Here is a 27,830-nt window from a genome sequence, read left to right on the forward strand (position 1 = left end):
CGGAGCGGGGCGGCGGGAGCGGAGCGGAGCCGGGCGGGCGGGGCGGAGAGCGGAGCGGAGCCGGGCGGAGCGGGGCGTCTGCTCGGGCTGCGGCCGCGCTGTAGGGCTCCCGTGCCCCGATACAGCCCCGCCATCCGCCCCGCTATGCTCCTGCTGATGCTAAATTCCTTATTTTGTAATTATGCCTTCTCCGAATATATCTTGGGCGAGGGGGTTTGGTCTGACTTTGGATGATTTCTCAGTAGATTCACTTCAAAACCCATCAGCAGAAATACGCACGTGTGTTTTTTTTTTTTTACAAGTACGTAACATGTATTCTTAGTAAGGACACTATATCTCTAAAAAAGATAATGCTCGCAAAAGGAAAGAATTGCAAAACTGAGCGTTGGCTTTCTCTACACGAGACTGTCCAATTAAGCGGCGCTGTGGCGGAAGATTGCCGGGTTTTTCATGAGGGTGAACGCTCCGGTCGGCGCCGTGCCGCGTTCCGAGCGCAGCCCCCGCGGGGATCGCCCGCGCCCAGCCCGGCCCGGGCGCGCTCGGAGCTCCCGCTGCTCCCGGGGAGCCCCACGCCTCTAAAGGCAGGAACGCGCTCGGAGCTCCTGCTGCTCCCGGGCAGCCCCACGCCTCTAAAGGCAGGAACGCCGCGGTGACATTCCCGTGTCCGCGGCCACCATCTCCCGACAAGGAGCCGCCGGGCCCGGCTTCCCCAGCGCCGGAGCTTACACTCGGCTCAGCCCGGGCTTCAGCACCCCCAGAAGCGGCAGGGAAGGCTGTGTCCACCCCCAGAAATGCCGGGGTGAGGGACGTGCAGGCACAGAGACTCCTCCTGTTGTCCTGTGTCGCTATCGGACACGCAATGAGTACACAGAAGCTTGGTGAGCTCAAGAGAGAAAAAGAGCTAATTTTATTTCTAACGTCGCAATATATAGAATTCCAAAATTGACAGTGGATTGGAGGATGAAATTACCGCCTCTCCAACCACACTAGTCAAACCAGCAGTCCATCAATTCTCTCTTCCCACAAATAAGAATGTAAAACAATCATTATTTACACGAACAGTGTGTGCGAACTCCAGTAGAAATATGTAAACATTATAAGAAGGCTAAAGAAGTTTTATGAGAACTTTAAAACTCTCAAAAGAACTATAAAAGAAAACTTAACACTTTTAAAAATCAGGGCAATAGTCCTGCCCCAGCCAGGCACATGAGAGGAAGTTAGAGGCGGGGTTTCGCCTGCTGATGTTTCTTAAGCGCCCATCATGGATTTCGGAGGACAGCCTTTGCTCTGGGTGTTTATTAATTGTCCCTTCTGACCCGAGAAGAGGCCATGCTGCAGCTTGCACACGGTTCTGGACTAGGTCTGCTCTTCTGGAGCTGGTGCCAAGATGCCCAGCAGTTCAGGAACCAGCAGTGCTCGGCTGCTGCAGCACTTGACCATCAATTACTTGATGTTATCATATCTGGTGTTCCCATCTCCAACTCTTCATCTTCCTCCTCGGACCAGCTCAAGCTGTCATCAGAGTCCTCATCCTGCACAGCCCCAGGCTCCTCTGTGTTTGCAGCTTCCTTCTCTTGCTCACCACAGGACTGCAATTTGCTTTGGGGGAGCTCCAGCCTGGCCCAGGAGCCAGGGCTGGCTTTGCAAAGTGTGATCTCCACCTTGGCTGGGACCATGCTCACAAAGCTCTTCTCTACATCAATGGTCTAGAGAGAGGGAAAGGCGCAGTGAGCCGGGCAGGGGCGGGCAGGCAGCACACGCTCAGCCTTCCCCCTCTGGCAAAGCCCTGCTAGAGGAGAAATCTCCTCCTGTCCCAGGAGAAGCCGGGGCTGCGGCTCAGCTTCACGTTATGTCTCAGCAGCACCACAGCGCTCATGCAGAGCTGAGGAGAGCTCGGCTGGCCCCAGCCACACTCCCCAGCAGCGAGCTGTGCTGACACACAGCCGTACCCACACCTGCCAGCCCCAGCGCCTGCAGGCACAGCCAGCACGCACCACAAATACAGACGAGAGATGCACATGCAAATTCCTGAGCCTCACTGCCGCTCCCCAGCCAGCAAGCAGCTGAAAAATCAGTCTCGTTGCTCAGACCGCAGCCTGCCCGCAACTCACAGCAGGATTGTGGGGGAGATGGGGTCCTGCCAGGCCAAAGAACATTTGGGGCAGCCTGGGACCAAACCCAGAACACCCATAGGGCTGGCAGCGATCTCCACCTCTGACCTTAGCCCTGGATCAATCAGTGCAGCCACCTCAGCCTCCTCACAACCCCTAAGGCATTTCCCAGCAGAGATGGCCATAAATGCCTGTATGTGGGCAACCCAGCCCAGGATGAAAAACCCAGGCTGCCTCACAGAACTGCAGCCCAGCCCCATGCAGACTGCTGGAACAGGGAAAGCAAAGCAAACAGGATCTTACCCCCCAGAGCTCCAGTTCTGCCTGGAAAATCTTATTTCCTTCAAAGATGACATGAGCTTCAAGCTGAAAGATCAACAGAAAATTATCTGAGAGGGTAGCACAGCACTGCCAGAGCTCTTCCCCCAGACAGTGCAGCTGACTTTCAGCACCACTTTGCATCCCACATCCTGGCTCCAGTATAATGGTCTGGTGATCCCCTCAGCACCTGGCTACATTTCACCCCTTTCAGAGCATGACAGGTTTACCTCTGTCATAGGTCAAGGGACTCAAAGCCAGCAAATTGAAGCTGAAAGCCAGAGCTGCTGGGCAGATGCAGCAGTGAGGCCCCCAGACTCTCAGCTCAGGGATAGCAGGTTAGCAGTGCCAGCCTTGTTTGTAGCAACAGGGTAACAGGCCACCAAAGAGCACCAGGCACACAGCTGACCCCTGGCTCTGCAAACTCAGGTGGGCCTGGACAGGGCACTCCCCCACCCCACTCACCACGGTACGATTGGCCTTCACGCTGCTGAGGGCAGGCAGGGGGTTCTTGGCATACACTGTCACCACCACCTGGCTGCTGGTTTGGTGCCAGTCCTGCCGGCACAGCACTGCCTTCTTGTCCTGCCAAGGAGAGGAACCCATCACGGCACTGCTGGGGCCCAGCACCGCCCCAACAGAGGGGATGTCTGAGCCAGAGGATGCTCCCTGGCACTTCTCCTTTGTGCCGGTTACTTCAGGTTGGCACCAGCTAAGCAAGAACAAACCCTGCCTTTCGTGCAGGTTTTTGAGGTGAAGTGGTTCATGCAAAGGTGGGAGTCCCTGCCATGCTGTCTGTCCCATGTAACATGGGACATCTGTGCTGTGCTTGGGGTTCCTTCAGGGTACTCTAAGATCAGAGACATCTCCTTCTAGTTCCAGAGTCACTCTGCTATACCCAAGCTCCTAAGTGGTGTGCACAGTCAGGAAACTCAGCCTGGAGGGCAATGCAGGGGCTGTTACTGGACATGGATCATGCCACCATGCTACATTTGGGAGTCAGATGAGCATGTTTCACCTTTGTCCAGCTTGTCAGCACCACAGGCACTGACAGGCCTGCGTCCCCAGCAGGCTCATTTCTGACCATCACAAGGAGACAGAGCCCCTGCAGGCTCCACACTGCCAGCCAAAGAAATGCTCCAGGAGGAGTCTGGCCGAGATTTAGGTGACAATTAGCATGAAACATCTGCATCACAGTTCCTTCACAGCAGCCTCCTTTACATTCAGGATATATTTTCTGCTCCAGAACAAAGAAGAGATTGGGCTCAGAGAGGGTTGCTGGGAGCAGTGCTGACTCAGAGGAAGACAGTGCATTTTCAGGGCTGCTTTGGTGCAATTTTCCCAGCTCAAGCTTGTTTCCAGTCAAGAACTTTCCTGGGGAAATTTCCAGACACAGTATTGAGAATTGAGATCTTGTCCCCACGGCTCTACCACAACACCATGTTGGTATGTGGATGAGATCCCTCCTGAGAAGCAGCTGCAGAAGAAAAGCTTTGTTAAAGCCAAATTCATTTATCTGTCATCTGTCAATCATCTGTCAAAGCCTTTGGGTTTTTTTTGTATGACTTTTCCTGTGTTCAGCCACCTGTCTCTATGTGGCAGCCTACAATGCTGGCTATGCTGTGTCCAGGGCCAGGTCCTGCCTTGTTCAGATTTCTATTGCACATCTGCCCATTGGGTCTGAGAGCTGACACATCTTGTGAATGCAGAGCAGCATCTTAAAGGGCAGATGGGTGAATATTAGGCATTCAAACCCTGTGCACTCATCTGTCAGCAATTATGAATACTAAGACAATTAAATGCAGAAACCTGTGTGAATGCAGAGCAAGGGAAGGAGCACTCTCAAATGCCAATAAAGCCAATTACTCACATGAGCTGCCTCTGCTGAGAAGCCCCTTACCTTCTTTTCTGTCCAGCAGTGACACCCATGGCTGCAGCCCGGCTGCTCCATAAAGGCACTGAAGTCTGTGGTTTTGATTCCACAGCAGCTCCAGTACTTCATCCTGAGGAGAGCAGGGTGACCTGAGTGGGGTCAGGAGCAGAAGAGGGGACCAGAGCAGGCTGAGGAGGGAGAGGGGGTCATAACCAGAAGCTGCCCCTGCCCACCTGTCCCCTTGTGGGGTGTCACCCACAACTGCAGGGGCTGTGCTGCTGGGGCCGCACAGCCTTGCCATGCAGCATTTTCAGCCTGTGGCACAGTCAGTTTTTCTCTCTGGTAAAGGGATGTTTCTTACCCCTCATGGAAGACAGGAACGCCAGGATGAAACGTACAAACCTCTGTGTTGCTCTCTGGGCCCTGGTAGATCTGTGGAAAAAGAAGCAGAGGAAAGATCTGCCTGCGTCTCTGGCACAGGATGATGTGACACAGGTGTTCACTCATCAATGCCCCTCCATGCAGAGGGCACAGCACAATGCCCAACATCACCCTTTTGCCAGGTCCAGCACCTGTGAAGACTCACCCTGGGGCCATGCCCAGCCAGCAGCCCAGCACTCGTCCCTGCTCCCTGCTGGCAGGACAGCCACCCTGACCTTGCCAGGACCACAATGTCACCCCTGCCAGCAGCCCTTCTGTACCCTTCCCAAACACAGCCTACTCCCAGCCCAGGGCTTGGCAACGCAAGGACAGTGGGCAAGTTTAGACACCACAGAAACTCAGTCTGAGGTGCAAGGGGTGATTTGTCTTTGCTGTCCTTTCCCCTCCTTTCCAGAGCATGTCAGCCTTATGGCCTCTTCTGCCTCCTGCCTTTTGCTCCCCACTCCCTTACTGCTGGTTTCCAAGCATGCTATCCCTGTCACAGCTCAATCCCTCCCACTCATCCTCAAGGCAGGCAGTGCTCCACAAGGCAGCCTTGGGCAAGAGGGAAACTGGGCTGTGCTGCATAGTTCAATGCAGGTGGGAATTGTTCCACATGCATTTTTGCCTATGTGTCCAGTCCTGAATATGCGCTGTATTTCACTGCAAGCAATCAGCAGCAGTGAAACACAAATGTGGCACCAATCTGGAAGCCTCTTGCAGGAAAGTGGGTGGGAGGTGACAGAGGTGGCTGCTCCCAGGGTGGGATGAGAATATGGAGCACGTGGGCACTGCCACCTTCCACCTGCCCTGAACCCGGACCTGTAATGCTCCCGGCCACAAGGAGGGTGAAGATGGGACCCTGCTAGGTACTCACCGCCTTGCAGGCTGCGTTCTTGCACATGGTGCCAGCTCTCACCTGGCCAGCCTCCTCACCTGCGAGAGCAACACAACTTCACCCAGGACACACACTGCCCATGCCTGCCCTCAAATCCTCCCCCAGCTCTCTGCCAGCTCCCCAGCTGAGCACAGACCATCCCTCCACGCTGCAGGTTTGCAGGTAGATGAACATGCAGCACTCATTGAATGCCCTGAATCTGTCATGCAAAACCCTGTGCTGAACTTGCCATGTGAAACTCTGGTGCCATCCATCAGCTTGTCCCTACCTGTACAACTGCTCTCGAGCGTCTTGTCCTCAGAGGACATGTTCAGTTTCTCCAGTGCCTGCTCCAGAGACCTGGATACTTTAATTGGCAGCAGTTGTCTTGGCTCATCAGAGCTGGGAAACAGCAGCAGCAGCAAAGGCCAAGTGGGTTTTTCTGTGATTTAAGTGTCCTTGCCTCTCCTGAGAGAGCAGCAGGGCAGGACACACACAGAAGTGACACAGCAGGGCAAGATTGTTTAGCTGAGCCTATCTCACCTCGGTCTTTCACGCAGCATCTTTTCAGCTGATTTTGGTCCTTGGACGATGAGCTCCTTCACTGGTTTGGCCTTTGGTTCAGCTGAGGTCTTCTCTTGGCTGGAAGGCTCAGGGGGTTTCTCCTTGCTGTGAAACCCCTTTGTGCATCCCTAAGCAGCAGAGATAAGCCTGATGACTGCTTTGTCCTCCTCAGCTGGTGGCTGTTCCCAAACTCAGTGAGTTTCCATGATGTGGTGGCTCAGTGTCCTGCAGAGATGGGCTCTGACCTTGCACTTTGGGAGCAGCACCCTTGCTTGGAGGGTACTTGGAAAAAGATAGCAAATTCCTGGCTGGCAGGGGAAAAGGGACATCCCTGACACAGGACAGGGATGGGACAGGACTGGACAGGGGCCAGAAGGAAAGGATAGAGAAACAGTGGGTGCATTTGGGCTGGCAGGTCACTCACCTTTATGGAGAGGAACTCGGAGAAGTCCGTTGTGCGTTTCTTGCAACAAGACCAGCCCTAGATACCAGGATACGACAGGCTGGTCAGGTGTGGGCAATCCTGCTGGGGACAAGGTCACGCCCTGCCGCTGCAGCCCCACTCACCTTCAGGGCGTCGTGGAAAATGGGGACACCTGGGTGATACAGGCAGGAATCTGAAAAGGGAAAACAGGGCAAAAGCTTTCAGGAGAAGCAGTCCTGCCCACGAGCCACCTGCGACAGGCAGCAGCTCCGGAGCCTGCTCCTGCCGAGTGCTGCCTGCGCTGGGCTTGGCCACGCTGCGGGAAAGCGGCACACAGCTCCCGTTCCCTCTGGTGCAAGGCACACGAATTCACTCACCCTCGGCGTTGTGCTCGGGATCAAACCTCTGCCCGCAGCCCTTGTTGTAGCACAGCAATGCCATAGCTCAGGAGTATTCGCAGTGTCCTTCACTCCTTCCCCAGAAATCGCATCAGCTTTATCCCTGCCCGGGACCCCTGCGCTGCTCCCAGGCGCTGGGAGGTGGCTTTGCCTATCTTTAGAGGCAGCCGGGGGAGGTGGGAGGCGGCTGTAACCGGAGACGGGGCTGAAGAGGGACAGGGCAGCTGATGGGGCTTGGCGCCTGGGATATCTCCACAGCATTTGTGTGCTGGCCCTGGCCCAGCAGAGGGAACGGGCACCGCAGGGTGCCCCAGCCCGGGGTGGCGTGCAGAGCTCCTATACCAGTGCCTGCCATCCTGCCAGGCGGCATCTGTCACGGAGCCATGGCATCACCCCAGTGCTCACACGGGCTTTGACCAGCCACGCTCAGACATCCTTGAAACGGAAGGGAAGACGATTCCCAGAGACACAGGGCAAAACTCGTGCTGATCTCCCCCGGCCCCAGGAGGCACAAGCACCTGCTAAACAGAGGCACCAGCAGACCAAGGCTGTGCACATGCTCAAGTAATCTTTTAATGCTGGTTTTTGTGCAGCCCAAGAGAAACAGAGTGGTCAAGGGAAGGTTCCTGGCCAGACATGAGAAGTAGCACAAAAAGATTATGTGGGTGATTTATGGTTAATACAGTTTTTAAATGCAGTATCTAAACAACAACTCTACCATCTATTACAAAATATGGTATACACAGGAATGGTCCCTCACATTGAGTCACAAGCTTCAGTGAGACCCACTCACTTTCTAAACTTCTCAGAGAAATCTTGGTGTGGCTCAAACCAAATCTCAGATTTGGTTACAGTATTTGTGTAAAGGATTGTAATATTCAGGTTTGGCTGGAAACATATAGATTTACAGTCTTTGACCTTGCAGAATTCACAATTACAAAGCTGTAAGGCAACTTTGGAGCTGCAGATGTTACAGCTTTTCACTACTCCTCCAAAAGTGAGCATTCTGTGTGTTCCTTGCATTCTGGCTGGACATACCCTGCAGGTGTCCCCAAGAGGGGCGGGGATAACAAACACCACCGGGAAGCTGCCTGTGACCTTGGGAGAGCAGTTTCCATGGTTAGCCCAGACTCCAGCAGCATTTTATACCCTTTTGCAGGTCGATGTGCACCACAGTCAATCACAATCAGTTCAGCTCCCCCATCTCTGGAATACATTAATCATACAAGCATTCAGAGAGCTCCTCCTGCAAAACCTGCCTGATGTTTTCATCTTATCTTAGGACAAACCACATTGCCCAGCAGAGATTGTGGAAAAGGGACAAGGAAGGACACACACAAAGACTTAGACCCATCTTCCCTTGTCATCACATCAGGGATGAAAATTGCTCCCTGGAAGATCATTGTAACGACAAAAGAACACAAAATGTTACTCTGGTCCCCTGTATGCAGAAGGGGTTTGCTCAGACCCCCTGCTCCCCTTCTGAGACCTAAGAGTTTTCCTCTACAAACAGGAAACTCTCTTAAGATCAAAGGTTTTACTTAGTTCCTCTTAGTGTCTAAATCAAATATTTTCTTTGTGCTGTTCCTGTTTTCAGGGACAGCTGTTTCCTGGGTCCTGCCCTGATCTCCAGGAGCACACAGCATCTGGGGACCATTTCTGTTCAGGAACTGGGGTCGATATAAGTCCTTGGCACTATCAGACATTACAAAGAACGAGATCTGCAGGCAGAAGATGGCCAGGGAGTCTGCTCAGGAGTTGAGCCCACAGGGGTTGCCATGGCTGATGCAATTCTAACCCTGACCTACAATGTTTGTTTAACCCACTTAATCCCTCTACAAAGCCTGAAGAATTTTCTGTCATTCCAAGGGGATCTCCAGAGTTCAGAGTTAGGGTGAATTGTTGCCAGAATTCTGGAGTTTATCAGGGAGAAGACTCCAGATTATTTCACACTGTCCTGCTACTATAGCTCAGTTCTGCCACCCCCACCTTGAGATGCCTCAGCCAGCAGCAACATCAGGCTGGGGAAGCTTGTCAGCTTCTTAGCAAGGAGCCAGCCCTGCTGCAGGGGAGGACAGGCATTCCTGTCGCACCTCTTTGCACCTGGGTCACCTGTGTACAAACCTACATCCACCCAAAAGCTGGGAGGGAAGCAGGAGGGCAGTGGGGAACTTGTCACACCCACATGATCCACGTGGCTTCAAAGCACTGTACTGCCCCAGGTCACAGCTGACCCAACAGCCCCAAAGGTGGGTAAAAAAAACCTGCTCACCTAAGCCTCTGCTTAGGTGAGAAAGATCACTGGGGACCCAGGGAGCTGGGCAGAGGCCTGACAGGGGAGTTTGCCATCCTGGGGGCTGAGCAGAGCTATAGTATTTCAGATCTCCCTGTTCTTTCTACGAGCTGTCAGCAGAGCTGCAGCTGTCACCGACCCCATGCCAGTGAGAATATGGAGCTCAGGTTACCCTGCACACCTCAGAGGAAACGCCAACAGGCTGACACACATTGCAGAGATCATCAGCAGGTACCCCAGGGGGACTGGGGCTGAGGCAACTCTGTACTCTGCACCTGAGACAGGAACCGAGCTCCCAGCTGCCAATTAAAAATAAAGCTTCTTTGCTTTATATACACTTAATTTCATGTACAACACATAAAAAAAGGAAGTAGAATAAACAAATTATTCTCAAATCTATCTGAATGTGTTTGCCCTTGAACAATGAGGGTCAGTGTAAAACAGCCCTGTGAGGTCCTGGAGAGAACATGCTGGATACCTCCAGGGAAACAAACCCAGCACACCCCTGACCCCTCAGTCATTCAGGATGCCCTGTGGAGCCAGGGTAGCAGCAAGACACTGTATTTCTAAAACACAGAGTAATTCCTCCATACTAAAGGCTTATTAGGTGAAGGGATATCCCCATAAAACATATTACTGCTATGTATGCAGCAGGCAGGATTAATGTTTTATTTATTTGGGCAATAAAATCTTTCTCGAAAGAACATGCATTGAGCAATTCTGCAGCCTGGCCATTCTTCAGATAGCACTGCTAAGGAGTTATGTAGCACCTGTCCAAGGGGTCTGCACTGCTCGTACTCAACAGCTCGGAGAACAGGTTTGAAAAGCAGCTTGGGCTATTACAGGACTATTGCTGCAACACTTCAGTCTCATTGGATAATTACAACCTCAAACTGGAACCAGCTACCCAGCTGACAAGGATTTTCTCCCTGTAGTTCAGCCAGTGTCTTACTCCAGAGATAATTCCTTGGAGCGGAGTTACACCTTTACTCACTCTGAAGGCGCATGCAATATTCCTCATCAAAAAATGCCCTTCAGTCCTCAGTTGGAACCAGTCCAAAAAGAAGAGTTCAGTCTACTCCTAAGACTCAATTTTGTATCATTAGTTGGCATCCTGAATCAAAATCTGCTGACTGAAATACCCTGAACTGGCACTGAGTGTGGGGTTTTGGCACTTTTCCTTTTGAGGGTCCTGTTGCCTGGCTGAGCTCCTTGGTTCCTTTCTCTCTTATATCTGGCACTAGGTACCCAAGTCACAACCACGAGAAGAATAAATGATGGCTCCTTTCAGCAAGGCCATAGAAAATCACATCTTCTCTCTTTCAACCCACAAAGGTAGCTCACTGGAGAAGTAGTTTAGCACATGCCATCACTTGCAGCTTTCTATGATAAATTAGAGCTGCTAGTGAGAGGCACCATGCCAGGAAAAAAAAATGAAATGTTTGTCTACTGCTTTGGTACGGCAAAATTATCCACATACCAGCTGGATTTTTCATTTATATTTGATTCTTGCAAATGCACTCACTACTGTTGAAGAGGAAGCTGCACAAAGCACAAGTTGTAACTTCTGAAGTCCACGATGGTTGTTTAAAGTTAAGAGCAAAATGGCAAAACCAAATTGCTCATCAGTCCTTGGTGTGATACAAACTGATACTGGAGAACTGCATTTTAAACCAGTTATCAAATACGACAGCGAAAGGCAACGGTTTTTCCTCAGAAGAGTAAAAATATTTCATCAGTCTGCAATTACGTAATAGCCAGCACTCTGGAAAGGCATGCAGAGGGAAGCATTCCCTTCTGCACAGCAGCTGAAGCTCAGTACAGCAGTGCCTCAGGAGATGCACTCGCTACCTGAAACAGGCAGTGCAAGCACCAACACCAAACTCCAAAGTGCTCCAGCAGAGCAGGGAATTGCTCTGGAGTGAGGCAGCCCTGCTTGTTCCTGTGCCTAACTGTAAGTGCTCCTGCGCTAGTCAGCCTGTCCCTGACATGCCTCTGAAAATCTTAGCAAAGGTTTGCTTTACAATTTCCTTAGTCACAGATTTTCAGTCTCCTCCTTTAAAGCAAATTAAGAATAATTGCCTATAGAATCCATAACAGAATTTAGTTTTCTTTCATTGCTGCCACCGGATCTTCAATTTAGGTATTTGAAATCTTATTAGATGGGCTTTGAGCAGTGCTAAATTCCTCCTTCCCTATGATTTTACACACCCTTTTCTCACAGGGAAAGGCAGTAACTAGACCCACCCTTATCTTATACTTGCTCAGGACTGTTCAGCAGCAGAGTGAGGCTGAACATCTGAGCTCTGCTGTTTCACTAGGACAGCAATTTCTCCTTGGACTGCTCAGTAACACACAAGCCAGCTGAGCAACTGGCAGGTGAAGGAGGTAATACAGACACCTGGTTGCAACTTCATAGTTTCTTCTCCTCATATTTCACACTTCAGAATTAAACAATGTACTTACCCAACAGCCACGGCACTAGTGAATGTCTGCCAGCCTCATTCCAGACACAAGCTACAACAATAGATCCATCTTCCACGGGTCAACAGAAAAGCTAAATAGCATTCTCACTTGAGATTTTGCAACAGTGAGCTGTTCTAGCAAATGAACCAGATAAAAACATCACCAATCTCTTCATGCTTCACAATCAAGCTGATAACCACCATTAGATACCATATCATCTTAGCAAACCAGCTGCTGATGCTTTCAAATGTGGAAAACAAATTAAGAAAAAGAAACAAAGAGCACTGGCTGCAGCCTCTCTTCCATACATCTTATAATCTCATTCCAGGTTAAATAAAAGCCATCCAAAAAAAGGGGTAAACCAATCAAGGCTCCAGAGTGATAATTTCATCTTCCCCTACTTAAAGAGTACGTACAGGACCAGACCCTAATTTAAGGTTCTTGCTGTGGCAACATTAGCCATCTTAAAATGTTTTTATCTTTCCCAAGATTTCATATTTTTCAAGGCACCTTCTTATGCTTTTAGGCTGTAACACTTTCTCCCTCCTCTCTTTCCCACCTAAATTTATTTCTAAGCTTCCCCCTTCATAGTTTCAACTCTAGAGACTCAGTGTGAGAACACAAGTCACAGCAGGCACCAGTCCCTACAGATTTCCTCATGTATTACACCAGATAAAGCATTACTATCGTCATCAGTGAGTCCTCTCCTTCCTATCCCAGCACAGGAGTTCTGGGAAGGTCCCAGCCAAAGGCAACTGCAGCACAGAGCACACAAACAACTTTGTACTCTGCACATGAGAAAGGAATTGAGCTCCAGGCTCCTGGCGACACACGGACAAGTCTTGCATTCCACCTCCCTGCAGCCACAACACACATCCCAGGTAGGTCAGCAGCTCCCTTTCCACCTTCTAATCTGCTGAAGGTCAAATTCCAACACACAAATAAAACTTGCCCTGTGAGAAAGAAAACGGTTAGAAAATTCTCATGGTTTGAACACCCTCTTTACAGAGCTATGCAAGAACAACTTTCACACCATAACCTGAATCTTCATTAAATTCAAACCACATGTAGACATTAGTACAAAAAAAAAAAAAAAAACAGAAGAAACAAGACACCAGATAAAAAAGGCTTAAAATCCACTTTAATAATGCATTCCTGTAACATTCCTCAGAAAAACTCAAAACTTTTTAGTGGGACAATTACAGTTTGTGTTCAAACAGTTTACACTAAATGAAAAATCTTGTAGTACTTCTACACAAAAGACAGGCAAGGTTAGGATTATACAAACATTTGTTTCAGTTAAATCTTCAGCATGAGATACAGTATCTTTATCCAACAGATTGTATTTTTACTACCAGTAAAATAAAGAGATACAACACGTTATCAAAAAATTCATCCAAACAAGAACCTCCCAGCCATTTAGGCTGTATGACTGTCAAACTACTTCAAAGAAACAAATGGTCCAGGTAAGAAGAGTAACTAACAAGTTAGGAGGGAAAAAAAAGAAACAAAGAAAACCTCCTTCAATTCACTACATGACGGATCATTTGGAGCTATATAAATTTACAAAATCATGGGAGCTGCAAAGTACCCAAATGCTGCCTTAGTTCTCCAGAGACTCCCCTGTGCTCTTAAGCAAGGTACACTACACTACGAAAATGCCAAGACATACTGAAATTTTATCTAATTTAGTCTCATGATTTCAGCTGCAAATAGGAAACCTGGAATGGTCAAGGCATTAGGGTCCTTGCAAGATTTTACTGTTACTGAACCACGGCAGCCTCCCAGAATTCATTTTTCACTTTCAAATTAGGAATGCACCACATGAAATTTTCCAAACCTTTACCAGTCAGACTGCACTCCCCTTGTCCTAGAGTAGCTTTACCAAAACAGGCCCTAATTAACTATCTTTAAAATGTCCCCCCTCCCCGCCCAGGTTGAACCCTGTGTGGCCTGCCAAGACTTCTTTGAGGCGTGTACAGGGGATAGCTTAATCCTGTTAGTATCTGCGACGCTTGTTAGGGCCAAAATCCCCCCCTGGATTTCCCCTGTTGAAGGCAGGCGGGTTCCCTCCCATCGCTCCAAGGCCTTCCATGGCTCCACCCTGGCCAAAGCGATCTGGAGGTGGTGGTGGAGTCTGGGAATGAGGACAAGTGCAGAAGATGCAGGAAGAAAAACAAGGAAGAACAAAGGGCAATTAAAAGCAGTTTGAGTTGATTCAAATTCTACCAGGATTCAACAATTCCAGCTGACCTCACTGTAAACCTTCACCCCACCAAAAACATCCCCACAGTCCCAAACCTGCAGCATTGAACCATTGCAGAACAAAGCTCTTCTCCACACAACCTGTAGTAAGGCATACTGGGACTGTGTGCACCACCTCACAGACCAGGGCCCTGCTGCGGAGCAGGTGAGCCATCTGAACTCACCTTCCCTTTCCACTCCTGGCTTCATCTTCTCCCTTAATTCACATGTATAGTGAACATTCCCTTAACCTCAGCTGCTTTGCTGTCCCTACCACTTAGGTTCAAAAGCTTTCAGACAAATAAATCTGTTCTTTATTATTAAAAAAAAAAAAAATCTGTGTCATAGCAGTCACGACAGAGCAAGAAGTCTGAGTAGGAATGTTTCCAGGAAAACTGTTTATTAGACCAGTTAATAGAAACCTCTGAAAGAAGATGAACTTTCAGGACAAACTTTACTGTGACTGCTGCTGCTTCTGCTGGTGACTGGAAGTGCTGACACTGTGGGAGGACCAATCCTCCATGTGACAGAGAGGAATGACAAATGCCACACAAGTCAGAGTCTATCGCAAAGCCCTGCAGTAAAGTTTAAAACTAAATCAAATACAAAAATTTTAAGAAGTCAAACAAATAAGTGTGAATGCCATTGATTCTTTGCTTTTGACCTCCTAAGCAAATTAGCTGAACTCATTCTTGCATATGAGAACAGGAGATAACCCTTTTCTGGTTATGAAACTGGTGATGAACAGAACACTCCTGAAAACTTGGCTTTATGCCTGCAAGAACCTACTTTTGCAAGAATAAAAAAACTCTCAATTTAACAAAGTGCTTCCCATTAGGTAATTTAAAAACAACCATATATTATTGCTAAGATCTTTCTAACAAGCATTTTATCACTAGCTCTCTTGGAAGGAAATTAAGCAGTTATTAGACCTGGCTCAATCTCCTGAAAATTATCAGCTAGTATCAAGGCAATATTAACTTCTAAAGATTTTAGGAGTGAAGCAACAGGTCTGGGTAGACAATGAAGCTTCAACTTCAGCAGCTAGTGCTTAATACTGGAAACAACATAATCTGCACTTTAAAGGTGTGCACAAAAAGCAGATAGAGATACACTACCATTCCCATGGCTCCATCAGGGATCATAGCTCCAGGACCAGCAGCAGGAGGTGCAGGAGCTGGGACATTGGTACTACCCATAGCTCCTCTATTGTTCATGCCAATGGTACCTGGAAAAGAAAACTGAGGAATAGTCCTGGCACACACACACAGTGACTGGGGTCTGCTCATCACCCCAGAGCCACAAAACATTCTTCCATGCAGGGACAGAGTACAGTCTATTAACCAGCTTTGCACTATCAGGTCAAGACCAACTGATCTTGCGTTACAGCATGTTGTGTTTCCTGTCACATGAATACTTCCTCTTACTAGCCTGAGAGATTAGTTTGAGTTTCTACTTAAGAAGCCAATAAAATGAGATCACTGAAAAAAAAAAGGTGTAGATTTTATAAGGAAATGAACATGCACAGGAACAAAGAATATTCTTACCTCCCATACCCATCTGTCCCATTCGCATGTCTGGTGGCTCCCTCTGGAAAGACAGACACTCATTTCGACTGATAATCAGGCTTTTAAAAATGTAATTATACAAATTCAAAGAGTTCTGAGGATTTATCACTGAACTATGTACAGAAAAGTTAATTCCCAGGGTAAATTTCAAAAAGGCAGAAGGAATTGTCACGTGATAGCTGCTGAATGAATAGATCTTATTTTAAATATCTCATTATAAAAGGCTGTTTTTCAGAATTATAATAAAACATCCAGCAGCAAAGCTGCACAGACTTTAACAAAGACATCTTGATGGAAAGATGTGCTGAGCAGTAGTAACACATTAGATAGAATTAGTTTTGCTACTCCCTCAGCATAGCTAAGAAGCTTTTCCTGCTGAAAGGAATGCCAGCTCACATAAAGACACAATACTGGGTCACGCATTAAAATGCCATTTAGTGAGCTCAATTTCTCTTTTATTAACCAAGCATCAGAAACACCTATCACAGATTTCTCTCACTGCAAAACCAGGAGCACTTCAGTGAGGGCACTACTTATAGTGGTAAATGAAGACAACTTTCACTTCATCTGCAGTCTCAGGGCCATTATTTATCATATGAAGGCAGTATTATTTGTAGAAATCAGTATATCTGCTGCACAACAAGAATATTGCAACTTTTGGCTCAGCCATGCTCTTGGCCCTTTGGTTTGACACATATTTAGCTATTTTGCCTGGGGTCCAAGTTTCACTAGCAAGAATTGAACACTTACCCCAGCTGCAGCAATGCCATTACACCACCTGAACAGCCCTACAGCTGCCTCCACAATAGAAAGTGGCTGGGACCGGAAATAAATTGTAAGGCATTTCTCTATAGAACTAGAGACACTGTTATTAAAAGACAGGTTACACTAGGAAAAAAATACTTGACCAATTGACTTTTAAGTACAAGCATATACCACGCCTGCAGCAATGCCTCCAGTTAGGATCATTTTATCATGACTAAGACAGGCTGCAAGCTAGGGATATTGCCAGTTGTAATCAGAACATGGTTCTGCTGCAGTGCTTCAGGACAGTGAATGTGTTGCTGTTGGAATAGAATTAGTCAGCGTATATTTTTCTGAACAGCAAGACAGCTACAGAAGGTCCTATGTGAAGAGCAGTGGAACAGAACTGGGAGATTTACAGTTTCCAGAGAAAACTGTATTAAAATTGGAGGGAGTCAATAATTTAGGGTAGAATGCACTACTGATGTTCAGTCCTCCAACCAAGTTGAAAATTCACAGAAAGCTGTGCTGTGGAAGGGAAAAATCTACTGTGAGTGGACACATGTAATGGAAATGTAGAAGCACTCATACCGCATCAGCAAAATTCCCTTTAAAGCCTTCCTGCTGGCGTCTCATCATCTCTTCTTGCTGCCTTCTCATTTCCTCCTCGCGGCGCCTGCGTTCTTCCTCTTGCCTAAAAGAGGGTCCAAGGATGCTCAGAACAACAAACACCAACCACCTGCATCACTGTCTTGCAGTGCTGCCTCATTGATCTTCATTGGAAACTTTACACTTCAAACTTTCAGTTTTGAGCTCATTTGGAAAAAAAAAAACAAACCAACCACTTATGTGCATGCGTCTCATGAGGAGCAGCTGAAGGAGCTGGAGGTGCTCAGCCTGGAGAAAAGGAGGCCCAAGGGGGATATTACCACCCTCTACAACTGCCTGACAGGAGGGTGGAGCCAGGTGGGAATCAGTCTCTTCTCCCAGGTAAGAAGTGACAGGACAAGAGGAAACAGCCTCAAGTCACACCAGGGAAAATTTAGATTTGACATCAGGGAAAATTCCTTCACCAAAATGGTTACAAAACATTGGCACAGGCTGCCCAGAAAGTGGTGAAGTTTCCATCCCTTGAAGGATTTAAAGGATGTGTAGATGTGGTGCTTAGGGACATGGTGGGCTTGGCACTGTTAGATTTACAGCTGAACTCATGATCTTAGGAAGTGTTTTCCACCCCTATATACACAGCAGTTCCCAAATGCATGTTGACTACATGCAATATCATGCATCAAGCCTGATGGCTCTCAAGCCCCTTCTATTATAAATAGTCTGGTAATGTTCCTGGAGCTTCTCAAAATGACCCCAAGACAAGGAAGTGGTACAATGGAGAGAGAAATCTCTGCAACAAAGTTACCCCACAAATGAAAACAGAAATGCTGGAATGCGATTTCCCAATCTGCAGCACTGAAGCCACTAAATTACAGCAGAGATTCTGATTATTCTATCTGCCTCATAAAGGACCTTAACTGAGACAAAGAAATGTGAAGAAGCTCATGCTAATCAATGAGAGAAACTCCTAACTCGTCCGTCTTAAACCAAGTGTACATCCTTTCCAATGAAAAAAAAACCCAAAGTAACAGGCACACTTGACGTAGTAATTAAACTGTCACAATGAACAATTAGGTGCAGCGGAGAGGTGTTTTATTCTGCTCTGGAGTCACGGCATTTCACAACCTGCCCCCTTACCTGAGTTCCAGCTGTTTACGTTTTTGTACTTCTTGGTTATGCAATTCCTCCATTCTCCTCAGCTCCTCCTGGCGTCTCATTAAATCTATGTAAGACAACAGTAAAAAACACACTCAGACTCATCTCCCATGCCACCTCTTATGCTATAACATAGAAGAGAAAAAGGTAACAGAGCCTTTACCAATACAGTCACATCTCTCCACATTAGGTCTAACAAGATTCAGTGCCAGGTCCTGCCCTGGCTCACAACAACCCCCTGCAGCTCCAGGCTGGGGCAGAGGGGCTGGAAAGTGCCTGGTGGGAAAGGCCCTGGGGGTGCTGGCCATCATCAGCTCAACAGGAGCCAGGTGTGCCAGGTGGGCAAGAGGTCAATGGCACCTGGCCCGTCCCAGCCATGGTGTGGCCAGCAGGACCAGGACAGTGACTGTCCCCTGGCTGGGCACTGGTGAGGCCACTCCTCAAATCCTGTGTCCAGCTCTGCACCCCTCATGACAAGAAAGACACTGAGGGGCTGGAGCATGTCCAGAGAAGGGAACAGAGCTGGGGAAGGGTCTGAACACAAGTCTGATGAAGAACAGTGGAGGGAGCTGGGGGGCTCAGCCTGGAGAAAAGACGACTTGAGGAGACTTTATTGCTCTACAAGTACCTGAAAGCAGCTTAACAGTTGGACTTGCTGATCTTTTCCATCTAAATGATGCTCTGATTCCATTTATTTGCTGCTACCATGCTTGGTTACAAGAGAAGCAACCACAACACCTCTCCTTCAGTGATCTCTAGCCAGTCTGTGGAGCCACCCACTCCTAGACAGTACAAGGCTCTGCTCCCATCCTGTATTTATTTATCTGACTGATACCTTGTCGCATGAGCATCACTTGGTGCTCATGGCGAGCTGCTTCCATTTCCATTTCCAGCTTCTCTCGAGCTTCCTTGATGTTGCGATCTACTTGTTCCTGTTGCTGCTTCTCCATCTCTATCAAAGCCTTCCAACGCATGGCATATTCATATTCAAAGCTGCCAGGCTGTGCAAACCGAGGAGGCTGCTCACGCTCCCTGTCAAACAATGAAGAGCTAGTGAATGCAAAGAAGAAGGAGAAGCAAGAAGAAGGAGAGCAAGAAATAACCAAGAAAATTCCATTTGTGTGTCAAATGCAATAGCAGACCCCAGTTAACTGTGCCTGAGACACCAGTTTGCTCCTCAGGCATCATCTTATTCCTGCATGGAAGCTGTCCTCCTCCATAACAAGCAATAACACAGCTTTCATAAGACACCAAGACATTCTGGGTAAAGATATTTAGAAATACTCTTGAAAGCAAATTTCTACTGTGGGTCCAAGTGTTTCCTACAAAGGCTTTCTGTAATATGACTCAGGTAATCTCATGTCATTTGTGTTATCTCAAACTGACCTAATTTTTTATGCCAACAACTGAAATGGACTTATAGAAAATATCTGAAGGCTGCCAGTCTTATCCAGCAGTGTGGATTCAAAATCACTGTTTTCTTTCAGCCAATCATGGCAAGCGAAGAGTGAATGCAATTCTCCTTCCAAAGTCAGGTCACATTTATGAAAAAAAGGAGGACCTGATGAGCACTCCTAAGACTGAGACACTAGCCCACAGGCACTCCCCTCTCCTGCTGCATGCCAGGCACATACTTGTGATATTGCTGGTTTTTGATGACTAGTTTCTCTGGTAGACCCTCCTCATCATCATACTGATCCATGGGCTCCACAGTGACAGGGCGAGGGAATCTGTAAAGAAAAAGTGAGGTGCTTTCATGAAAATTCAAGAACAAACTTGCAGTTGTGGAAAGCAGAACTTGCATTGCTTTTAGCACTGCTCAAAGAAACTTAGAGCAGCTGGGGATATCAACAAAAGTGAAACCAGGAATCATTTTGAACTTTTTTTTCTAGACTAGGAGTGTAACTGTAAATCAGAATCCTTGTTTAAGCCAAACTAAAACTGTACTGGAAGAATAATATTTGTAGTTACTTGCTTCAAATTAACAGCTTAACTGGAATCCTGACATGCTCCAGTAGGATCTACTCAGCATGAAGTCTTGTCTCTAGAGTGGCACAAGTCCATCTGTGCCTTTTATGGCTGTCTAAAGCAAAGAGTCACTACAACCACTCCTCACTAGAGGCTGCAGGCTGTACCATCCATCCAGAGGCCACCATGTGCTACTGTTGCTTGGCAACAAGTGCTCTAGGAAGGTCCACTGGGCCCTTGTCTGAATTTCCACCCCCTAGGGAATCCACTGGTGCACTTCACAACAGACACTGCAGATGTGTGCTTCCGTCTCCCTGGCTTCTGCATGCAGAAGAAAGTATTGACCTGGTCTCTGAATCAGCTCTCCACCACAGCACTGACACTCTTCATCCTCAGCACAACATTGCACCCCAGCTTCCCATGAGCTCCTCAGTCCCATGTGCCAGGGCAAGAAAAATGAAGAGAGATGATCCAGTTGTGCCAAGTGGCAATGGGTACCCCAGCTCCACCAGAAAAGCAGGATATGGAAGGCTAAAATCTATTTCCTCAGCTGAAGATCCATAATACAGCTTTTTTTTTTTATGTGATGTGTTTCATTATTAATAATTTTATTTTCTAACGTGAACAGATTTCAAACACTTTATCTACCTTTCCTGTCTTGAACTAGGACAAACCAGAACAAGTTTAATCAAAATCAAACCATAACTAGAAAAGAATAGCAGACTTGTTTGTGGTCTTCGATATCAGAACCTCATGTCCTGATACCTATAAAGAGACTGAATGTTAACCTTAGTTATGCATTGATAGTGATTAGTTTTGCATGATCACTTTTAAAACTGTTTTCATGGTTCTTTCAGATATAGACTTCTGAATCAGCAAAAGCTTCCTAACAGTAATCCTCCTGTAGAGCACTACTCACTATGCTGGTTATCCTCAAGCATCAGGGAGAAAAGCAGGCATTGAGAAAGAAATAAGCAAAACCTGCTTTTTGAAACTGAATGTACTTGTATACAGCTGTGCCACTGCAGATCCACAGGAGGTGAGAAGCACAAAACTTAAAAAAATTACTTTAAAATGAGCAATATAGCTCAATTTCAGGAAGTGTTCTAGTCACAAATTCTAGAAGCGTAATACAAAACAGAGTACTTTTTTTCCAAGAGATCAGAAATGGCTCCCTCTTAACAGAACAACAAACTGCTTTGTGGAATGCAATTGGAATTGGTCATTTGCTTGAGCAAGTTCACAGAATTATGAGAGAACATGCTTTTCTGCCTTATTACATTCAAGCACAGGAAAAACAGTTTATAATAGTGAAAACTCCAAACAATCCAATCTATCTGAACAGCCTCTCCAACAGATCCCATGCCCACAGCGGCATTCCACCCTGCGGAATCCCATCCCAACACTCTCCATTTTAGTGACCCTGAGCGTACAATTAAAACACTTGCACTTAGTTTCAAAACAAGTTATACAGATGGTCTCTGAAATAGATCCTGTTCCTAAAGGCCGCTTTAATTGCCCTAAGGTTGTTTTATGGAGAAAAAGTTTGTTTGGGAGTTTTATGCACTTACCCCACTAGCAGCTTCCCAGAAGAAAGTTTTCAGACTTGAGCTTCAGCAAAGATTGTCTCTTGCTGGAACAAAGCTAAATAAAATTCTCCCCAGGCCAATTCCCTACCACCTCATGCCCCATCTGTCCCACTGTGGTGTTAAGAACCGGCATTCACCAGCCAATGCCCCCCAGCCTGCACATGCCAGCAGAGCACGGCTCCCCATCCGCACTTACGTAGTTAGCAGGAAAGACCCATCACTGCATCTATCCAGCGCTTTCCTAGCAGCAGGCTTCCCTGAGAACTCCACAATGCCTTTCCCAGAGGATCGTCCTCTGTCATCCACAATAACCACAGCCCTTTCCACCTGGCCAAACACTGAGAAGGCTTCCTCCAGGAGCTCATTGGACACAAACTGAGGCAGGTTCCTGACTGTCAGCGAGGCGCTGTGGCAGGCAAAGCGCACTCGGAGCTGCTTCCCACGCAGAGGCATGTTGTCCAGTTCCACCTTGGCAATCTCTGCCAGAGTGCGAGTTTCCTGCAGATAAAAAGAGCCGTCATTAAAGCTCCCAGTAAGGCACAAGGGATTAAACACAAGCTTATTTCTCTGTAAAAAGTACTTCTGAGAGAAATAAATTATTCTCCCATAGCTTGGCAAGAAGCGTGCCAAGGAGCACAGCTATTCCTTTTCATGAATGACTGAACAGCCAGCGTTTGGGGGTGGGGAGGGCGAGAAATATATAACAAATACCTAAGTTTAGTCCAGCAGCTAGTATGAACTAAACAATGAAATTTTCACTATGACACATCATTCTATTAAGAATACAAAGCACCTTTAAAATAAAAAAAAAACCTAAAAAAAAAAAAAAAACTAAGATTCATCTATTAACCAAGTCTGATAAAGAAATGCTGATAGTGTAGACCACCTATGCCACTTTCCACTCATTTAAGTAACTACCAAGCAGCTGCACTGCATGGAAGTGGCTCAGACATGGGTGTGGGAACCTCATCCACTCACCTCAGGGCTTTCACAAAGGTGGTGCATGAGCCACAGAAATCTGAGAACACTCTGTCGTGATAGCTACTTTTCTTCCAGACACACTTCAACATGATCATCTAGACATCCCCTACCCCAAGAGCATTAATCACGCCAGAAATGCTGCATGACAAACTATGCCCATAGGAATTCCATATTCCAGAAACAGAGAAGTTCACTTTGTCTATAATAGCATTGCATTCATGTGGGTTTTTTCTGCTTTCTACCAGTTGATTTCAGAATAAATTTATCAGATCTCTCATAACTGTTGCCACAAGCTGCCTAAATTCACATTTCTTTTCATAACAAACTCTAGACAAACCACTTGGAAGCTAGTCCCATATTCCAGGTTATTAAGATCATCAGCAGGTGTTATCAGCAAGACATCAGAACATCTACTACTTTCAATTAGCAATAGTGCTCTGTTGTGAGCCATCACCACAAAAACTCCCCAAAGGTGCAAAGGTATCACTCACCAGCCTGATAAAACCAAAGCCTTTGTCCTTGTGTATGAAGACTTCCCCTGCCTTGCCATACTTCTCAAACAGCTTTCTCATCTCTTCCTCTGTAATATCTGGGGGCAGATTTCCCACAAAGAGGCGGCTTCTTTGGGTGAAGGTCTTTTCACCGGGTTTCCGGAAATTCTTCAGGTCAATAGTCAGGCCTTCATCTGAGGGGAATAAGGTACACAGCTGCTCTACAGTTGGGGGGATAAATTTTATTAGGTTTCATCACAGTGACCACACAGACACAGGATAATACAGGTAACACACTCGTTCATTTTGGTCTTAAACCTCTCCAGCAACAAGGGGGTTTTATTTCAGAATGGCCCCATAGCTTTTTTTGAAGAAAACTGAACCTCAGTGCTCATTAACACCAGTGAATGACAGTCTAGAACTGGAGAAAACAACACACTGCAGCTTGAAATAACACCAGATATTTCACTCAAACTTGAAGATCTGGTCAAGGTAACTGGACCACAAAAAATTATCTGCAGTCACAACACAGGATTTTGCTATTACAACACGAATAATTACAGAAAAGCCACAGTTTAGCCAGAAAACAGATTTTTACTCAAAAACACACTGAAACAACTCCAGATATCTATAAAAATATGAAAATAAGAGGAAATTTTGTTCAGACAGATAACATTTCAGACAGCTGTCATTCTAAGATATGGATTCCAGAGTATGGGTTTCCAATACGAAGAGAAGGCTGAAATGGTGAAAAATACCAATTCAAAATTTAAAGAAAACCTGCCATATAGGTGAGACCTCAGAAAAATTACAAGATTAAGTACAAGAAAAAAAATCCCTACTCAGTAAATTACACTAGAAGGTGTTTTTAAGGTGGGAAAAGACCTCTGAGATCAAGTCTAAGGTTAAAATACTTTCTGAGCTATACAACGGAAATAAACACAAACGGTAACATTCTCAAATCCCCACAAGCATATACAATCTTTAACCCTTAATTGAGCAAGAGTCCAACAACATCCTTAATGCTCTGTTATGTGCCAGACACAGTAGTGAATTTAGCATCACTTTATCATCCTATTGATAAAGTGTCTCATTTCCCTAAACACACATGGAACTTAATCACACAGGACTACAGGGCACAGGGAGCAACTCCTTTGCTTTGCAGAGGACACAAGTCATGGTCACATATATGAAATAAAATTGTGAACAAAAATGGTTTGATTCCAGTTACAAAACAGGGCACTAAATGGGAAATACTGTCCATGCAAAAACAATGCATGAAAGACACTGCAAGGACAACCCTTTGATAGAAGTAAGCACACTCCATAGCTCACACTAAATAACCAGACACAGTGTGCCCAGAGAAGAGCAGTGAGAGTGAATTATCTACCTCACACAGCAGAGGTGCAGGAGTGAAACGTTTTGCCTTGTTCACAGCATAACCATGAGTATTTGGGCATCAGCTGCAAGGGATGTGGATACAACACCAGGGACTTGGAACAGAGTTACACTCAAGGGTACACAGAGTACCAATGTTTTGCCTCAGGAGATCCATGCAAAGTAGTAAGACACAGTCACTCACTACAAGCTGATTCCTGTGGAAATTGTTCAGTACAGCTGTACTGTTACTGTTTTCAACCTGACTAGAACCGGCTGTTCTGCCACTCTTACCTGTTATTGTCTGGGAACTGATAAAGCGCCTGTTTAACTCGACCACTTAACAAAAACATGCCGGATTTTTAACAGCCTAGTCAGTATCTTTGACACAAAAAACCCCACTCAAAAGAATCATGCAGAGTGCACAGGTGACTTCTAAAAAATTTTTAAAAAAATCCACATCTAATAAAACTAAAGCATTCTTTCCTCCCCAAAAAATGCTAACAGAGATGTCTCGCCACTTCTCAACTATCAGGTTAGATCAGTCCAAGCCCCTGAAGCTGTTAACGCGTTCTGTCCCAGCTCACAATAACCCACTCTGGAATGCCACTCCACACTGACCAGGAAAACCCAGAAACCTGCTGCAGCAGAACGGCCTTCAGCAATGTCAACTAGCATTAAATACTAAGTAAAGCTGGGCATCTCCTGGTTCCTTGTTATAAAAAAATTCAGTCTTAAGAGGTGCCTGCAGATTGCTGCAACACAATTTTCACTACAACATAATCTTCACAGATTCTTACTTCTGTATAATCTAGTAATTGCTCTAGCAATCAAGTTTCTTAAGTTTATAGTTTCCTAAGAAAACCTGTATTGAGAAGCCATCTGTTATGCCCAGGTAAAAAAACAGGAACCAGAAAATGTAAGACAGACCTTGTGGTATTACAACGCTTACAGACATACTATCAAGAACTCATTAACTTCCAAACCGTAAGTAATCTTTTCCAGAGATTTTGAGACAAAGACAGAACCTCTATATCGATTGTCTTTGTTTTGGGAACGCAAGAAACTTACGAACACAAAAAACTTATGAACAAACGCCACAGGAGTTGCATGTACCTTCGAGCGGACTGAGCAAAACCAAAAGAAAACCCACAAATACAACCCAGGTGCAATTAAGACCGTAGTTTCCAACAACGGGAAAAAAACTGATTTAGCAGGAGATGCTGCAGCCTGCTTGGGAATCTAATTGTTCTAACTTGGAAAACCAGGTTCTTTTGTTCCTGCGGAAACCTGTTGCACCCCCGAGGGCCGCAGCTAACCCGAGGTTTCCCGCTGCACCGAAGCGGTCGCTCAGCGCCTACCCAGAGCGCGGCCGGGCGGGCCCCCGCGGCGGGCCCGGGACTCACTCTGGCTGTTGGCCTGCTGCCCGTTCGCGGGGATGGACGGCGGCGGGTGCTGCTGGTGCTGCTTGCGCGGAGCGTGGTTCTGCTTCTCCATGTTGAACCCCTTGTTGCCCTGCATCTCCCCCACCTAAAAACAACACACGCACGGTCGGGAAGCGGGCTGGAGCTCGGTCCCGGGTGGCTCCAGCCGGCCCCGCGTGCAGGGGCGGGGCGGGCCGCGCAGGCCGCGCCGAGCCCCGGCGGCGACGGAGCGGGGCCGAGCTGCGACCCTACCGCCCCCGTGACCTCACCTAGCGACAACACCGGACAGGGACACGGATACCGGCCCCGGACACCGAGACGGACACGGGCACCGGGACCGCGGCGGCCCTGAGAGGAGAGCGCGCGGCCGGAACTGGCGCAGCCTAACACGGCAACCCTCTCCCTGAGCTCCTATTGGCTACCTGGCGCCCGCCGCCGCGCTGCTAACTGGCCAAGCTCGCCGTCACTCACAGCGGCCGCCGTAGTGGGGCGGGACCAGCTGGCTGCTCGCGGACCCCATTGGTCAGCGGAGGAGCAGCGCGCGCTGCCAATCACGGCGGCGGGCACCAAGCTTGGGTGAGAGGCGAACGGGGGACAAAGGGAGCGCCGCGAGCCGCCCCGCGCGCGGCGCGCAGGCTCAGTGCGGGCGCGCGGAGGCCGCGCGCTTTTAAAGGGCCAGCGGCGGCGCCGAGCGCACGCCGCCCTACCGCGCCCCCCTACGCGCGCCCAGATGGCACCGGGGCGGTTCCGGGGTTGGCTCCTCCACCTCGGCCAGTGAGCATCGGAGCCCGGGCACCGCCGGGGGGCCTGCGTGTGCCGATCCGGTCTACTCTAGATGTTCTCCATCCCTGTACCCGCTCCTTGCGCGTCCAGCCGCGGGCTCCCCCTCGTCATCCGGACCCCGTTCCCGTCGCTGCCCGGCTGCGGGGAGGAACGCGGCTGCTGCCCCTGGGAACGCACTGGGCGCTCTAGGAGCGCGGTCGTATCGTGCCTCGGGCGGGTTTCGTTTCACCGCCTTGCAATAAACCCTCCCGCTTCCCGCAGCCTCACCGGTGCAGGTGCCGGGCGCCCGCGGCCGGCCCGCTCCCCGGGCTTGGGAGCCCCGGGCAGCTCGCGGCCCTTGCGGAGTGCCCGCTTTCCAGCGGCTCCGCCGCCCGCTCCCAGCTGTGCCCCCAGGTTCCAGCCCGCGCTCAGCCCCGGCACCCCCGAGTGCCCGCAGGCTGGGAAACCGCAGGTTCCCGGGGCCGGGAGCGATGGGAGAGCCCCCGATGGAGCGGGGCGGCCAAGGGCTGGATGCTCCGCCGCTGAGATGGAGGGGGCCCGGGTTCCGCCGGCAGGGGAGCCCCCGGGGAGGGGGGGGCAAGCCTGGTGGGGCGGAGCAGCGCGGGGGGCGCGGATGGAGGCGGGAAGGGGGTGCCGCGGGCGGCGAGGCCAGGTGGGCGCTGTCATGGCTGGGGAAGGGCGCCCCGGGCTCTGCGCGGTGGAGCGGGAGCGCAGCCCGTGCACGGGAGGGGGATCCTGAGGGAAGGCGGTGCCGGGAATGGGGGGCGCCGGCCCAGGCGGTCCCTCCCGGGGGCGGTGCTGCGTCCCGGGCCCCCGCGGAAGCCCCGCCTGGCCGCGCTGTCACTCACCGCCCCGGGGAGACGCTCCAGCTTTGGGGAGGCGGTGGCGGCGCCCGGGCTCGGCCGGGTGGGTGTCCTCCGCGTGCAGGTAGAGGCCGTGGCGGTGCGGCCGGACCGGACCCCCCGGGATGGCAGCGGGGCTGGGGCCGGGAGAGGTGGTAGCGAGAGGGTTAACGGGTGGGGGGGGCGGGGAGCGGGGTGGCGAGCCCATTCCGTGGGATCCGCTCCGCGCTTTGCGAGTGGCCGCGTGGGCACCGGCGGGAACCGGGGCGCCCCGTTCCGGCCCGCGCCCCCCGCCGTGCTCCCCCCTCGCA

General features: G+C 48.7%; 2 protein-coding genes across 5 annotated transcripts; both read right to left on the bottom strand.

The window, feature by feature from the left end:
- Window positions 1-1,340: 1,340 nt before the first annotated feature.
- Window positions 1,341-7,121, bottom strand: ITGB1BP2 (integrin subunit beta 1 binding protein 2). The gene is made up of 11 exons (XM_021534602.2): window positions 6,965-7,121; window positions 6,731-6,780; window positions 6,588-6,644; window positions 6,143-6,291; window positions 5,889-6,001; window positions 5,600-5,658; window positions 4,664-4,734; window positions 4,330-4,432; window positions 2,895-3,014; window positions 2,415-2,477; window positions 1,341-1,706 (listed from the first exon to the last, which is right to left on the bottom strand). Exons 1-11 carry the CDS (start codon window positions 7,026-7,028, stop codon window positions 1,440-1,442), a joined length of 1,116 nt encoding a protein of 371 aa, XP_021390277.1. The 5' UTR covers window positions 7,029-7,121; the 3' UTR covers window positions 1,341-1,439.
- A 5,744-nt stretch (window positions 7,122-12,865) lies between these two features.
- Window positions 12,866-27,688, bottom strand: NONO (non-POU domain containing octamer binding). Of its 4 annotated transcripts, none has more exons than XM_031504834.2 (11): window positions 27,526-27,688; window positions 25,832-26,000; window positions 23,094-23,314; window positions 21,818-22,119; window positions 19,699-19,794; window positions 18,900-19,096; window positions 18,047-18,131; window positions 16,892-16,994; window positions 15,536-15,578; window positions 15,107-15,216; window positions 12,866-13,881 (listed from the first exon to the last, which is right to left on the bottom strand). In XM_031504834.2, the coding sequence occupies exons 2-11, from the start codon at window positions 25,989-25,991 to the stop codon at window positions 13,744-13,746; spliced, it is 1,455 nt and encodes a 484-aa protein (XP_031360694.1). In that variant the 5' UTR covers window positions 25,992-26,000; window positions 27,526-27,688; the 3' UTR covers window positions 12,866-13,743. The 4 variants fall into 4 exon arrangements, with proteins under 4 accessions (XP_031360694.1, XP_021390223.1, XP_031360693.1 ...); XM_021534548.3 differs by lacking the exon at window positions 27,526-27,688 and adding an exon at window positions 26,164-26,306 and having other exon boundaries at window positions 23,094-23,287; XM_031504833.2 differs by lacking the exon at window positions 27,526-27,688 and adding an exon at window positions 26,164-26,306.
- Between the last annotated feature and the right edge of the window lie 142 nt (window positions 27,689-27,830).

This window comes from Lonchura striata, chromosome 14 (genome assembly GCF_046129695.1).
Source record: "Lonchura striata isolate bLonStr1 chromosome 14, bLonStr1.mat, whole genome shotgun sequence".
Taxonomy (NCBI): Eukaryota; Metazoa; Chordata; class Aves; order Passeriformes; family Estrildidae; genus Lonchura; species Lonchura striata.

Coding starts and splice junctions, on each gene's coding strand:
- ITGB1BP2 (XM_021534602.2), bottom strand. CDS start 7,028: ATGGCATTGCTGTGCTACAACAAGGGCTGCGGGCAGAGGTTTGATCCC. Junction 6,002..6,142: donor ATGCTGCGTGAAAGACCGAG/GTGAGATAGGCT, acceptor GCTGTTTCCCAG/CTCTGATGAGCCAAGACAAC. Junction 4,735..5,599: donor AGAACGCAGCCTGCAAGGCG/GTGAGTACCTAG, acceptor CTTTTTCCACAG/ATCTACCAGGGCCCAGAGAG.
- NONO (XM_031504834.2), bottom strand. CDS start 25,991: ATGCAGGGCAACAAGGGGTTCAACATGGAGAAGCAGAACCACGCTCCG. Junction 15,579..16,891: donor AAGGGAATTTTGCTGATGCG/GTATGAGTGCTT, acceptor CTGTCTTTCCAG/AGGGAGCCACCAGACATGCG. Junction 13,882..15,106: donor CTGATGGAGCCATGGGAATG/GTAGTGTATCTC, acceptor CCTCATTCCCAG/ACTCCACCACCACCTCCAGA.